This window comes from Humulus lupulus, chromosome X, assembly GCF_963169125.1.
Source record: "Humulus lupulus chromosome X, drHumLupu1.1, whole genome shotgun sequence".
Lineage (NCBI taxonomy): Eukaryota > Viridiplantae > Streptophyta > Magnoliopsida > Rosales > Cannabaceae > Humulus > Humulus lupulus.
In genome coordinates this window covers 18545654-18562008 of record NC_084802.1, presented here as the reverse complement: position 1 = coordinate 18562008, position 16355 = coordinate 18545654, and the positions used below count along the sequence as shown (strand labels likewise).

The following is a 16355-nucleotide window of genomic DNA, read 5'->3' as shown; positions in this document are numbered from 1 at the left end:
TATTTTAAAAAATAGTATGTAATTATTTTTTGTTTGAAAAATTTGAGAATCCCAAAGCATACAGATGGAGCCAGGATTAATGTATAAGGAGGCCTAGGGTAATTTTATTTTTAATAAAGATAATCTAATATATATATATATATGTAGAATATATCATATATAGATTTTTAAATTTTTTTTAAAGGGATTATAATAAATTTATACACATATTTATTTTTCTATTTAACTTTAAAATTAAAAAAAAAATAGTATTGGTAACAAAAATGTGTAAGCTAAAATAAAAATATCTAAGACATTTTTGTTTTGTTTTTTCTTTTTCTGAAGAAAAATATCAAAAAGTTGTGATTGAGGGAACTTGGTACAGATGCATGCTCTCACTTATAATAATCTTTGTTTCCTTTCACGGAAGCTTCGTTTTCAAGAAACAAACATTAATATATGTATTGATTTGACCAAATACTCGTTTTGGTTGGTGGGTGAATATATAATATTTATATATATATGTACGAGTACAATATATAAGATCATAGTTGAGTGGCATTATAAAGCATATTCACATCTAAATTAAACATATATCTCAACAAATTAATCAGAGATGGCATCTTCAGGTGTTGATAAATACAGGGGTTTAGATGAAGAGGAAAAGAAGAACACTGTTTGGAGATTTGGTCAACCTCCTAACTATGACATTGTCAATAAGCTCTTCGAAGAAGGACGAACTAAGGTTTCTTTCTTTCTTTCTTTAATTAATTCTATCTCTATATTTAACTATATGTATGTATATGTGTGTGCTGTGTTATACATAACACTACTAATTATATATATATATGTATATACGCGTTTGAAGATATGGCCTCCTGGATCACTTGAAGAAATGGTGCAGAACATTGTGAAGACTTGGGAAATGGAACTTTTCCATAAAGCACGTATTGAGGACTGCAAATTTACAGACCCCAGTTTCATTTACAGCCTAAATGGTATGAAAATATAAAATTAACACTCTATAACATATGCCATATCTCTTATATTTTATATCGGATCTTACATACTGCATATAATATAAAATAAGTGGGATCTATAATTAATTGCACCAATCAAATACTATATATCGTGGTAGGTTAAAGTTATTTTAATACATATATATAATAATATAACAGGTAGAAGAGGATTGAGTTTGGAAGAAGTGGGGAAGATGGGTGGAGGGTACAACTCACATCTACAGACATCACTGCCGGAGCATCTTAGAATCTACGACCCAGCTGTGGAGACTTTTGAGTCGTCTCACAGGGAATTCACAACAACGTTCCCACGTGGGTTCGCTATAGAGATTTTGAAGGTCTACTGTGGTCCTCCACAAATTGTCTACAAGTTTCGTCATTGGGGTTACATGGAAGGTCCATTCATGGGCCATGCTCCTACTGGTGACCTCATTGAACTCTTTGGCATGGCTATTTTTGAGGTATTACATATTAGGCTCCTTGAAAAAATGAACTATTGATTAAAATCATTTTGCACTTGAAGATAATTTTGATAATTCTTTGCAAAATGACATCTAACAATTTAAACAGCTAGTTAAAAATTTTAGGCAATTGATCTAAAAATTTAGATAACCGATTGAAAAATTTAGACAGCTGATAAAAAAAATTTAAACAACTGATTAAATTTTTAGACATAGACCATTTAGCAGAAAAAAAACAGAAAAAAACATCAAAAGTAAGTTAGAGTACGAAATCACTTAAAAAAAATGTCATTCTCACCTATTTGTCTATATATTACTAATTCATTTGGATAATTTATTAAAATAAAAACCAATCATATGAATTCATTTGGATAATACCACTTTAACCCACATACTTACACCTATTATAATATTCATATAAAAGGAATATTTGCGTATAAATACTTATAATTTTCACATTGTTGAATTTTTATACTTCAAATATAACACAGACATTATAAGTATTATTGCAAATATTTTTTTAAAAAAAAATAACTTTACTAGCATATTTTTTAATTAACACTCAATATAGATAGTGAAATTTCCCATTTCAATTTATGAATGATTATCTCCACTCTTACTAAACAACAAAATTATTAATTGCCATGTACTCTTTTAAATATATATATATATATATATTTAACATTAATGACAATTAGGTTTAGGAATCAATAGAAATAATTATTATTGATTCCTTATAATGACAATTAGGTTTAAAATTATTATTGTTCCTTGACAATTACAGATGAGTGAAAACAACAAGGTTACTAAGGTGGAGTTTTTCTTTGATCGTGGAGAGCTTCTTGGGAAACTTGTGAAGGGAGAAAAAGTTGAAACTAAAGATGGAGAGGTTGCCTCAACCTGCCCTTTCATGAGGAGCACTGGCTAGCTAGTACTATTTTGTTTTTAGTGAGAGTGGAAATAATATTGAAATCGTGGTCAAGTGAAGTTAGTTTTTAAGGTGTATTTGTTGTATAACTACTTATAATGTTTGTGTTATTTTAAGTATAAAAATTCAAAAATGTGAAAATTACAGGTATTTATACTCCATGTATTCTTTTATATGAATATTATAAAAGTGTTGTTATTTGGCACCTTAACTTTAAAGTGCCAAACATTAAATGAACTAAGAGTGGTTCCTCAAGAATGGTTAACCATACTCAATATTAATTATTAAATTAAATTGTATTAACTCTAATATTGGATTGCACTAGCAATATGTCATTTTTATATGAGTGTTACTATTTGACACCTTAAGATGCCCAACACTATATGAGGTGTCGCTCATGATTGGTTAGCGATATCTCATAATTCTTATTAAACTCAAATAAGTGGAACCCGATATTAGATTGCACCAATAGCAGTATGACACCTACTTATAGTGTTGGACACCAGTAGTGACCCTTAGCAATTCTCTTTTTATATAGTGTTGGACACCACTAGTACCCCTTATCATTTCCCGCACCACTAGTACCCCTTATCATTTCCCATATGATAATAGTTGTAAGTATGCGGTGTTCCTTTTATCCTAACTCTATTAAAATTGTATTATCCAAATGAATTAATGATTGGTTTTAATTTTAATATATTATCTTTTGAATTAGTAATATAATATATAATACCTCAATAATAGTTATGCCAAAGAGTTCGATGAGGTCTCCGGTAGGAGCATGGCCCATGAATGGACCTTCCATGTAACCCCAATGCCGGAACTTGCAGACAATCTGTGGAGGACCACAGTAGATTCAAAATCTCTATAGCGAACCCACGTGGGAACGTTGTTGTGAATGCCCTATGAGACGACTCAAAAGTCTCCACTCCACAGCTGGGTCGCAGATTCGAAGATGCTCTGGTAGTGCGTTTGTAGATGTGGGTTGTACCCTCCACCCATCTTCTTCACTTCTTCCAAACTCCATCCTTTTCTACCTGTTATATATTATTATTATTATTATATATACATATTAAAACAACTACAATCCATATATATATAATATCTACAGAGCAATTTCTATAAAATTATCGTTATATAATAATTGAGGTTGAATATTAAATTGCATCTATTCCCATCAAGTGATGACCAGTCTCCAAACAAAGATAGTACGTAAATACCTCTATATAAATATATATATATATATATATGTGACTTTTGTTATATAGGGCATCATGTGGTGTTGGTGTATCCTAACAATATTCATATATAAGGCACTATAGTACCTAACACTACTTCGGTAGTGATTGGTACAATTAAATATTTAATTTGCAAATACAATATATGTGAGACTCGATATAAATATTGTGAGATGCGATATATTGTTGGGCAGCACTATTGCCCTTATATAGCAGTACTCTTAATTTTATATTTTCATACCATTTAGGCAGTAAATGAAACTGGGGTCTGTTAATTTGCAGTCCTCAATACGTGCTTTATGTAAAAGCTCCATTTCCCAAGTCTTCACAAGGTTCTGCACCATTTCTTCAAGTGATCCAGGAGGCCATACCTTCAAACGCGTATATACATACATACATATATATATATATATTTATATAATTAGTAGTGTATATATAACACAGCATACACATATACATATATTGCCAATCATTTTGACTATCAGATTTGGTAAATGGACGTCAAAACGACTTTTCTGAATGGTCACCTTGATAAAAGTATCTTTATGGTACAACCAGACAGTTTCATTTATGGACTGCAAAGATTCATTTATGGACTTAAGTAAGCGTTCGGATCATGGAACATAAGATTTGACCAAGCTGTTAAATCTTATGGTTTTGATCAAAATGTCGATGATCCTTGTGTATACAAGCAAATTGATAAGGACAAAGTGGTCTTTCTAGTTTTACATGTAGATGATATATTACTCAATGAGAATGATGTGAATAAATTATTTGACGTAAAAGTCTGGCTAGCCAACCAATTCCAAATAAAAGATTTGTGACCGCAAGAAGAAGTTGTTGGCATTGTCTCAAGCATCTTATATAGTCCGTCGGTAATGTATAGGTTATTAGCAGCGGAGCACTGAGTCCGCCCCTAATAATGGGGAAATTAAATTAAAACATTAATTTTTTTTATTAGCGGCGGACTTACCCATTATTAGCGGCAGGTAGTCCGCCGCTAATACAATGCTCGGGAAACGAAGGAGAGGACGTTTCAAATTTGGAAGAGGCGGGTTATTTCCCTTATTACCGGCGGACTATCCCTCGGTAATGTTATTAGCAGCGGACCTTTATCCACCGGTAATAACACTTATACCGGCGGATTATATTGGCCCCGCCGCTAATACTGTATTACCAGCGTGAGCTTTTTAATAGCGGCGGATCCCTGCCGGTAATAATGATATATATGTGAGATTGGATCGTTCGTCCTTCCCATTTCTCCTCTTCTCTCTAAAAAAAATTCTCCTCTTAGTCCGAGCACCACCATCGTCCGCCCCTCCGTCCGAGCACCACCACCACGCCACGCCGGAGTTTCAGACCCCACGCCACGCGTTCACCACGGTGGTCTGGTTCGTGCTCAGTCTTCTCTCATCATCTGAGTTTTTTTTACATTTTCTGTTCTCAAATTATCAAACTAACTACTGATATTGGTTTCCTATTGAACTTTTCAGGTATATCTCAATATTTTGGAGTGTCTCGTTCCTTTGTTCGAAGTGGCTATTGGACTTTACTGATATTGTTTTGGTTAGCTTTTTTTACTACAATTTTTACTTAATAGGTTAAAGTACATTATTATGCTATGTTTTAAGATTGGTGTGTTGGATGTTGGATTTTTGTGTGCTCTGGGATTTTTGTTTATATTATACTATGTTTATATTATATTGTGTGCGCTGGTATTTTTGTGGTTGCTAATATTATGTTATGTTGTATGTTTAACTTGTTTGCATGCTCAATATAGAAATTGAATCTTCTAGATATTTTCTTGTTTTAATCTTGCTTAGAGTATGATTTTTAATTAGTATAATTAACTGCCATCAACTCTTTTAAGTATATAATTAGCTTATTAGCAACTTTAAAAATCAGAAGTGGTTGCTCATTATTTTATTAATGAAACCTATTAAGAAATCACTAGCTACGAGACTTTTAAAATACATTAGAAGGTACCAATAGAAATAATTATTACTTTTTTCTAAATTAACTTTCGTATAATATGAGTTAAGACTTTGTTCTAACTTTGATTAATTATTGATAGTATACTTTTTATTTTTATTCCTTATTATTATGACAATTACAGATGAATGAAAACAACAAACTTTCTAAGATAGAGTTTTTCTATGATCGTGGAGAGCTTCTTGGGTGCCATTCATATTGTATCAATTCAAGCTGTAACACCCTATTTCTTTAGAGCCGTTACTAAGTGAGTTTTAAATATGCAATTAACTTGCTAATCGAGGTTTTATGATAAAAGTGTAGGTAATAATCTGAAAATGTATCCATTCATTGAAAGTTATAAAGTGTTACACATTTGGGATCCCAAAATTACTGTTTGGAAATATTTACAACTCAAAATATGATTTAAGTCGGCTAAACGACAAAACTTTGATTAATACACATCATCTCCCAAAAATACCCTTGGTCGTGACAGCTAGGCAGGCCGAACATGTACACGTCGCTTCACGCTCTCCGTACTCATGGTTGATCGACCTTTCCATTGCCCTTACTTGCACCATAGAGCACCCGTGAGCCGAAGCCCAGCAAGAAAACTCCACACAAGCAATCAACATATGCATAACTAACAATTAGCATATAATAAAACTGCCAACAGGCTAAACACATATCGGCCATGCCGTCCCAGGCTCTTTACCAGGCCCTGGGTTCGCGGTCTACACCGTGAGGATGTCTCAGGCATCCGAGAAGGGTCTCACCCTAGCGACTTGCACTTAGCGTGCTTACCGCCGCTCCCAGCCCCTTTCCGTACTCGGCCTTGCACTCCACATGCTTGATGCTGTTCCCGGCCCTTTGAAGTACCTGGCCTTGCCGTTCTCAGCCTTCGCTGTTCTCGACCTTCGCCGTTTCTAGCCTTCGCCGCTCATTCACAGATAAGCATACATAGCATAAACTTAACAAGTACTTAAACATATACAACATACATAATAAGGCTACGCCCTGCATCATAATTACATAGGGCTGTGCCCTGCAATACAAACTATAGGGCCATGCCCTGCTCTATGGGTACAACAATTTTCTTACATGTGTCCCGAGCTTCTTGAGCACCGAAATCCCGAGCACAGTCCTCTAACCCGAGCCTCGCTGAAAATCTAGTCAAAACACACAAGTAACTCTCTTGTTACTACCAATTCACAATTGTACCCCGGAACCAATCCCGTGCTCTCGGGACCTCCCGTTTCCCCGCACAAGGTGGCGGAAGCGTCCCTCAAGCCCCCTAAGCCAAAACCCTAAAAACACAAAATCCCCTATCCTGAAAATGGCCTAGTGCTGCGGCACTATCCTATAAGGGCCGCGGCGCCCAGCAGGGCTCCCTTGTCCTGATTCAACCCAGCGCCGCGGCACGAATGAACAGGGCCGCGACGCTCATACGCGAACCCAGAAAACTGCGTTTTTCCCAACATTTTTCCCGAGCCAAAACTCATCCAAATCACTACCAGGGTATAACCAAGTCCCAATTTGGCCTAAAACTTCAAATAAACAGTATAGAAACTCAGAATTACTAGCAACAAACTCAAACACTTTACCAAACCCAAAAATCACCTAGTGGTTTAAAACTCTACAAAACTTAAAACCATCCTTCACAAAACTTAAACCACACCAGCATATAAACTTTAGAAATGCATGGAATTCTTATCTCAAGTAGAAATTCGTCCCAGAGATGCTTTCAAATCCAGTCCTAAGCTTAAATCCACAAATTCCTAAGCTTAACTTTGCCAAATCTTCATTCCAATAATCCACAAGGTAAAACACAATTCAGCTCTCAAACCACAACATTTCTTGGCTGAATTCAACAAAATAACAACTTAAAATCCTTACCTCAAACATGTAGAACAACCTCTAGCTCCCTTGGTTTGATTCCCCACCTTGATCCCACAAAATTAGAGGTCTTTCCTTTTAGTTTCTGGTTTTTTCTAGAGCTCCCAAAAGACCCAAGCTTAATGCCAAAGTGAGAGCAACGTGTAAGACTTTTCCTCAACCAAAGCCTATCTACTACTAAAGCCAAATGACACATTTGCTCTCCCCTCTAACTTAGACTCTAACTAATCCTCAAGGGCAACCTAGACTTTTCCTTATCCTCTTGCAAGAATGCCACATTCCCACTTAATTTCCCACCTATAACAACTATCCTCACGAGTTATTTATAGTTACCCAAGTTACCAAAGTTCCACTAACCACTAATTATTCCCACTTGTGACTATCTAGCTAAACTGCTCCCTAGGGCTGTCTCGGATTGTGCAACACAGATATATCACCATCCACACGTGATGTCTGTTTAACACCCAAATCGTGACAACCACTAAGGGTGGTTGTAGTATAATCGGGCGGTCGATCTACAAGGAGGTAACCTAAAATTAAAAGATTAGTAGAAAATAACACAAAAAATTAGTAACAAGAAATAAATAAAAAAAATGGAAATGAAAAGAGATTTGAGATTTTGGTGTTGTCTTTTTGATGAAATGATAAAATGAGATAAGTGAAATAAAGGTAAGATGTAATCAAGAGTTTGAGAAATGGAAAGGTTTCAAGAATCATCCATATGCTTGTTTAGTTGCTTGGTTACTTGATTTACAAAAATACACAAGTAAATAGTTCACATCCCAACATTTACTTGGAAAATCTAACATTAAAATCCATATTCTTTTCTAACAAAAGTCCATTTGAGTTATAAAGTTCTTTACTTTAAAAACACAATGTTAATCTTATGAAAAATCTAAAAATGACAAAATACCCAAGGGAAATAATGCAATAGAAGATTAGACATAAAATTATGTATCAATATTACTTTTACTAATTAGAAGCACATAGAAAGAGCATGACTAATCCTATATACTATTAGTATAAGTAAATAAAGATAACAAAATAGAGATAGGGATGAAAGAACATAAATAACTCAAATACATTACATTAAGAACATAGTAAATCAAAGTAGCAAAATAACATCACTAGCATAAGGAATCATCCCCAACCTTCCTAGGAAGATTAGGCCATTATGCTCATGATTCTCATAAAATTCTAAGAAGAAAATAAGAGAAGAAAGTGAGTAGAAATTTTGCTATAGTTTCTTTACTCTCAAAATTACATAAAAAATGTGAAATGAGAGTTCCTATTTATAGAGGGTGAAAATGACTAAAAATAAATTAAACAACAAAATGGGCTTTACAAAATAAAACTGATATATTAATAATAAAATATTATTTTGAAATTCAAATCTTATTATAAATATTAACCTAGTTATTTTGGGGCATGGTCAATATGCTCTTTTTCAAAAACACTAAAAAAAATGAGCTTTAAAGCTCAAAATGGGAGGTCCAAGGCCCAAAGAGCACACAAAATGGGCTGGTGGCAGCTAGAAGTGTTGACCCAGCCGCAACCAATCAGAGGCGGACACATAGCACGGCTGGGCTGGTCATGGGGGCAAAAAGAGCAGCTGGGAGTTGACGTGGTGTCGTGTGGTTGGCTGGCAGGCAAGCTGTAGGCGTCAGGCGGCTTGCTCGGCTCGGCTCGGCTCGGCTCGGCTCGGCTAGGGCGTGGCAGATGGCGAGCGTCTCTTTTTTTTTTTCAAGAAAAATACCACTTTCTATTCTTTTTTTTTCATATTTAATTATTTTCTTTTCTCTTCATTTCAAAGTGCCAAAATACAAATTTAATTCCTACAAAATAACAATAAATTAAGTCATAATCAAATATTTTCATTTATAAAATAAATCATATTAATTTCATAAATATATTAATTAAAACTTAATTTATTTTAACTATTAAAATCAATAAGTGTGTATTTTTCACCACTAATCAGTGTCAATCACAATTTACACAAATATTGCATTTATGCCCTCCGTGGGCCAAAATTACAAATATGCCCCTAATAACCAAATGGGGCCCACATGCATATTTAATTCACCTAAACATGAATTTCTAATCACATACTTATCAAATTCACATATTAACATAATAAATCAATTATTGCCCTCCAGACACGCTAATCAAGGTCCTAAGCCTTATTAGCAAATTTGGGACGCTACAACTATCCCTTCCTTACAAAAATTTCGTCCTCGAAATTACCTGAATAACTCGGGATACCGCTCCCACATATCTGATTCAAGTTCCCACGTCGCCTCTTCTACCTTGTTGTTCCTCCACAACACTTTCACCAAGGCAATGGTCTTGCTCCGCAATATTTTATCTTTTCGGTCAAGAATCTGAACTGGCTTCTCCTCATAAGATAAATCCCGATCCAGCTCCAAGTTCTCATAACTCAACACGTGTGTAGAATCTGACACATACTTCTAGAGCATGGACACATGAAACACATCATGAACCCCTGATAAAGCTGGAGGCATCGCCAATCTATAAGCCACTTCTCCAACCCGTTCCAGAATTTCAAAGGGGCCAACAAACCTAGGGCTCAACTTTCCCCGAACACCAAACCGTTTCATTCCTCTTAAAGGAGAAACTCTGAGAAACACGTGGTCGCTGAATTGAAATTCTACGCTCCTGCGTTTCAAGTTCGAGTAACTCTTCTGACGACTCTGGGAGGCAAGCATTCGAGCTCTAATCTTTTCAATCTCCTCATTGGTCCTCTGAACCATCTCAGAACCTAAATACCTTCACTCACCTGTCTCATCCCAATGGATAGGTGATTTACACTTCCTCCCATACAACATCTCATACGGAGCCACTCCGATGGTCGCCTGATAACTGTTGTTGTATGCAAACTCAATCAATGGAAGATACTTACTCCAAGATCCCCCAAAGTCCAGCACACAGGCTTGTAGCATATCCTCTAGTATCTGAATTGTTCTCTCAGACTGTCCATCCGTCTGGGGATGATAAGCATTACTAAACCGCAACTGCGTGCCCATAGCCTTCTGTAGGCTCTCCCAAAACTTGGAGGTGAAGGTGGGGTCCCTGTCGGATACTATCGACCTTGGAGCCCCATGAAGTCGAACAATTTCCTTCATGTACAATTCAGCATACTGCTCCACAGTATAACTCATCCTAAAAGGCAAGAAGTGGGCGGACTTGGTATACCTATCCACAATCATCCATACAGAATCATGCTGTCCCACGGTTTTTGGAAAACCGACCACAAAGTCCATGGTAATATCCTCCCACTTCCACTCTGGAATTCCTAGAGGCTGCAACAACCTTGTTGGCCTTTGATGTTTAGCCTTTACCTGCTGACAAGTTAAGCACTTGGATACATAATCCACCAAATCCCTCTTCGTTCCTGACCACCAATACAAGGCTCTCAAATCCTGGTACATCTTCGTTGTACCTGGATGTAAAGAATAGGGAGTGGTATGAGATTCATCTAAAATCTCTCATCGGATACTAGAATCCATTGGAACACAGATCCGACCTTTGTACTTCAGTAATCCCATCTCCGAGATAGAAAAGTCCTTAGCCGCTCTGACTAAGACACTCTCTCTGTGCCCTCTCAATTGGAGATCCTTCCCCTATGCCCCCTTGATCCTCTCAAGGAGTGTAGAGTGAAGAGTGATGTTGGCTAACTGACCAACCACCAACTCTATACTCGCTCTAGTCATCTCCTCAGCTAACTTATCAGATATCTTCCTTGAGCTGAACAATTATCCTGGGCTCTTCTGACTCAATGCATCAGCCACTACATTAGCCTTCCTAGGATGGTATAGGATATCACAATCACAATCATTGAACAACTATCCAGATACACAACATTCAAGTACGCTTAATCACCGAGCACAATCATAATATTAATCATGTTCATTCTAAGGGGCTCGAGCCCTATTCATAATTGTATTTAACAACCGGGCCAAGCCCTAATCACATATATCACGTATTTGATGGAATTTTCTTACCTCAGGTCTGAGTGCAATACATAATAAGAACGACCCTCGAGCACGATCTCGGTTCCGAGCTCCTAGCGGTAACCTTCGCTGTGTGTAATGACCTCCTAGTTGCAACCAATCCAGCCCTAGACTCAAGCTTTAAATTCTAAGCTCCTTAGCCTTGAATTCCCTTGGTTTTTCCCCAAGAATTCCACAACAAAAATAGAGAGAGAGAGAGAGAGAACGGTTGGGCGGAAAAGAGAGTGAGAGAGAGAAAGATGCTACTGAGAGTGTTTTTGTGAGGTTACTTAGAGTTCAAGTAACTCTAAGTAAATCCCGAGGCTCGGGGTACCAAAAACGTTCCCGAGGGTAAAATGGTCAAAATTCCCAGAATTCCTTCCTAATCTCACTAACTCTGAATATATCCTCAAATAGTTACTAATCAACTTCCCATTACTTGATAATTTCTGGTAATGTGCTAAATACCCAAAATACCCCTTAACTCACCTTGAGTTAGGTATTTGGTCCCATTGTTGACTTTCTCGCTAACTTGCTCCCTTGGGTCGCATCGTGTCGAGTAACCCAAATATATCCACATAATAATGTGATCTCACACATATATCACATATATGCACATATATTCCAAATATACCCATAACTGTCCAAATTACGAAAAATTGCCTTTCTAATAAGAAACGGGCCCCACATGCATATTTAATACACATAACACATGCATATCTAGTCATATTATAATATAACTCACGTAATCATATAATGATACACATATATATCACATAAATATATATTCCATTATTAAATCACACGTATTCAAGTAATTTTCCATAATTTTCCATTCTGACCCTCTTATCAAGGCCCTAAGCCTTATTAGGTAATTTTGGACATTCAATTTTTATAGTAAATATATAATTAAGTTTGAATAACACCCATAACTCGCATCTTGTTCAAGAAACAATGAGAAATTGTCTAGTAATTAAAGGAAAATAATAACAAAGTAGTGCATGGTAGTATTTTATGTAATAGGGATCCATGGAGTTGAAATTGTTATTGCTGATCTCAACTGACGTATTGAGTAAAGTCATGTGCATAACCAAAATGGTTGGGCATCTGCTGACGTTACAATCATGTAAGGTCACTTGGTGAAATATTAGATGAAAAAAGGAGTTCACTTTCAAAAAGGTCGCATTTGCTTACTTTTTCGCTTATGAATGTCCAATTTTCGTCATCAAGTTTAGTGTATCTCTCATATCCTCATAGAGAACATAGATTCCTACCTTATCAACAACGAAGACCTTACCATTGGTGTAATGAACACTTGAGATCCCTGTGTTGTAGATATTGTTTCTTTGAACTGTCAATTTATAATATTTCATTGCAGTTAGTGTTCTAATTCAGACAATCACTACATGATCCTCCTTCATTTGAACCTAGTTACCGGAGGTGGTACTCACCTCAGTTTCATATCCTATGACAACAATGTCCTAATTGTAGTGAACGCACTTCATGATAGAAATATAATTGGATAGGTGTATTTGACGAGTGATGCATGATCGGAGATCAAAAACATATAGGACAGACATAATTTGTGCACTATACCCCATCAATCCCACTTGCATTTATCTGCCTATATTTATTCAAAAATTTGCATAAAGTGAGTTTTGATTAATTTTAAATATGCACATGGTATATTAGGTAATATGAATGTGATTTAATTAGATTATATTAACTTACCTATAATAATCATGCAATTTGATATCACCCTCTTGGTGTCTGACATGAGTGGCCACGATATCTCCAACTTCAACTCCTGTTGAGAGTACACACTTTGGGGTGGTTCAAATCTCAGACTATTACATCCCTCCTTCCTGTGGCGAAGACCATATGAATGTTGCGCCAATGTATAAAATTTGAGAAGCGACTATTCTACAAAGGTTGAGCTAGATGTCATTGCAAACTCATCTCTCCATTCATAATGTCATACAAATTTATAGTTAATCTACCACCAACCCCGTAAAACATTCTGTTTTGCATTAGGGCATTGTAGTGGCTAGTGCATGCTTGGCGTGGTAGAATCAGATTGTCCCGTTGGTGGATTATTTCTGCCTTGAACTCAGTAGTACCTACTTCCCAAGAGAAGAATGTTGCGGTCTCTAGAAAATTGCATGAAGATGCCACTAAATAAGTGTTAGGTCTGTTGTCACTTTCTACCGCCTCTACCTCCCAACACTTGGTCCAAGAACATGATTTGAATTGTTTTGAAGGGTAGAATAGTTTTTGCACCTGTTACCAAAAATAACAATTAAATACTTTGAATTATTTTCTTAACTTGAAATTTTTTGACGATGAAATACCTTGTTCTGTTCATAGGAAACAATTTTGCATGTTTCGTCTTTATATGTCAGCATTGCTTCTTGCTATCTTGATTTCATAATTGTTGCGAAAGTAGTTGAGGCACTGTCAAAATAATCTCGATTGTAGTAACATCTTTCATGCATGTTGGTTGGTGGCTGAAGACCACTAGGAAGGAAGAACCCTTCATTATATGCCCTTTCTTGAACTTGTATGTTTTCTGGATCTTGTATACATGATCTCATTGATGTTGAAGGATCCATAGTAACTGAGACAATAAAACTATAATTGATGTGTAAATAATGGTTATTTGAAAAAATAATTTAATATAGGGAATATTGTATTATGTTGTTGGTTAGATATATATAAATAAACTTAAAAGTAATTAGATAGATAAAAATCATAATTGGTAGCACAAATGAAGTCCATAATTAGTCAATTAAGACCTAATACAGTATGAGTAATAAGTGTTGAGTTTGGTTAAATATAATGGTTAAGATGTTTACTGTAATGCCTCAAAATCCCTAATGCGGTTTAATGGCTGGATTAGTATGCCGGGAGGGCCATGATTGTTTAATTATGCCATTAACTGATAATATGCATGTTTATGTGAATTATATTGTAATATGATGTTATATGCATGCATGTGGGTCCACATTTGATTATTAGGGTGTTTTGGTAATTTGTCCCGTTGAGGGCATATTTGTGTATTTTGGTGCATATTGTGAATTATGGATGAGATCCCATTATTATGGATATATATTCGAGCTATTCGGCATGAGACGGTCTTATAATGTGAATTAGCAGTTCTGTCATAGCGGGGTCTTTTATTGGGATATTGAGTAATGAGAATGTTATTTGATGATAAATTGGGAGTTATTGAGATCCGGAGGAAATTCTGGAAGTTTTGACTATAATATCCCCGGGGGTGTTTTCGGGACCCCGAGCATTAGGTTTTGTTTGAGGTTACTTAAGCTTGAAGTAGCTTGTCAGATAGAACCGTACATTAGAAAAATACTTTCTCTCTTCCCGTTAGTTACTTTTACCGTTCGAGGCATTTTCGAAGAAATCTTGAGTTCTAGGAGTCGGAATCAAGCGAGGATTGAGGCATAACGATCCTAGGAAAGATTAGAAACTTCTTGACCGAAGGATTTGATGAGAAACAACCCAATCAAAGGTAATCTAAGTTTTAAGTTTTGAGTTTTTAGAGTTTCTAAGCTTCGAATTGGATTTTGTGAATCATCAAGTTTTTGGTTCGTTTGAGCCTCGAGATTTGATGGTTTTGGAACATTGGGAATTTTGGGAACTTTGATTTTTGGATTTGGAAGTGTTTAGGTGTGTTTTTGGAGGGTTTGGGATGAAGGAGATGGAGTTTTGGCTGGTTTTGGGTGGGGGGCCGCGGCCCAAGCTCGAAGAAGCAACTGGGGAGGTTTTGGCCTTGCTGGGCGCCGCAACCCTGAGTAGGGGGCGCCACAGCCCTTGCTCCTGTTGTGGCTGGGGGCCACGGCTCAAGGTGCTAGGGCCACGACTCTTGGGTAGTTTTGAGCCTGTTTGAGTGTTTTGACCTCAGGAACTTGGTTTTAGGCCTCGGGATTGTTCCTACTACCCGAATTAATGGGGATTGATGTCCCGGAGGCTAGATCTTGGTTTGGGAACCTTTGTTATTCATTTTATTGATGGTGTCCCATATTTGGTTATGACTAGGTGACCGCTAAAGGACTAAAAGTCAGATCGTTCTCAAGGATCGTTCTTTTATTCATTCTCACTCGAATCAGAGGTAGGAAAACTGCACCCTGTGTATATGACATGCATGATTGTTGCTGAGGCATGTTGGTTGATAAATGTGGACATTGATTGCATATTAAATGCTTAGCAGAGCTTGCTTACTTGTGTATGGCACTGATTAGTCAGGGACGACATTGGTCGCATATTATTGACCTGAGAGTTAGAAACGGCATAAGCGTCTAGAACGCAGGGTCGATGAAAGATTAGATCTAATCGATATTAGTGTTGAATGACTCTAGGTAATTAATGCTGGACTGACCCTAAGGTCGATGAAACTTATAAGCGCTTGACTAGTCTAGGACTAGTTACTCAGAGCCAGGGCCAAAGGCCTAGGTGACAGCTTGTCACGTGGCTAGGGAGTGGAATCCCATGGTTAACTCTATGGCCATGAGGTAGGCTATGTTGGTGACTAGTCATCAAACACCTATCCTATTTAAGCTAGTGAAAGGATCACTTATTCTTAAAGCCTCGGTGACCCTATCGTCACATGGCTAGAGGGAACGGAACCCACCTTAGTGACTTTTGCAACTGTCACTCATCTGTTTGGACTAAAAGTCCTGAATGATTATTATGATCATTGTTGATATTATATTCATGCTATATTGTGTTTTCTTTCTGGGCTTTGGCTCATGGGTTCTATGTGGTGCAGGTAAAGGGAAAGAAAAGCTCACCCAACCTTGAGTGGAGAGCTTAGGTGGTGCTATGTACATATGTAGCCA

General features: G+C 36.6%; 1 protein-coding gene and 1 pseudogene across 1 annotated transcript; one reads left to right on the top strand and one right to left on the bottom strand.

The window, feature by feature from the left end:
- The first annotated feature begins 503 nt into the window (after positions 1-503).
- On the top strand, positions 504-2624 carry LOC133807259 (pathogen-related protein-like). The gene is made up of 4 exons (XM_062245471.1): positions 504-724; positions 848-977; positions 1158-1459; positions 2244-2624. Exons 1-4 carry the CDS (start codon positions 596-598, stop codon positions 2385-2387), a joined length of 705 nt encoding a protein of 234 aa, XP_062101455.1. The 5' UTR covers positions 504-595; the 3' UTR covers positions 2388-2624.
- Positions 2625-2965: 341 nt separating this feature from the next.
- Positions 2966-4084, bottom strand: LOC133805588 (pathogen-related protein-like; annotated as a pseudogene).
- Between the last annotated feature and the right edge of the window lie 12271 nt (positions 4085-16355).

Coding starts and splice junctions, on each gene's coding strand:
- LOC133807259 (XM_062245471.1), top strand. CDS start 596: ATGGCATCTTCAGGTGTTGATAAATACAGGGGTTTAGATGAAGAGGAA. Junction 725..847: donor TCGAAGAAGGACGAACTAAG/GTTTCTTTCTTT, acceptor ACGCGTTTGAAG/ATATGGCCTCCTGGATCACT. Junction 1,460..2,243: donor TTGGCATGGCTATTTTTGAG/GTATTACATATT, acceptor TGACAATTACAG/ATGAGTGAAAACAACAAGGT.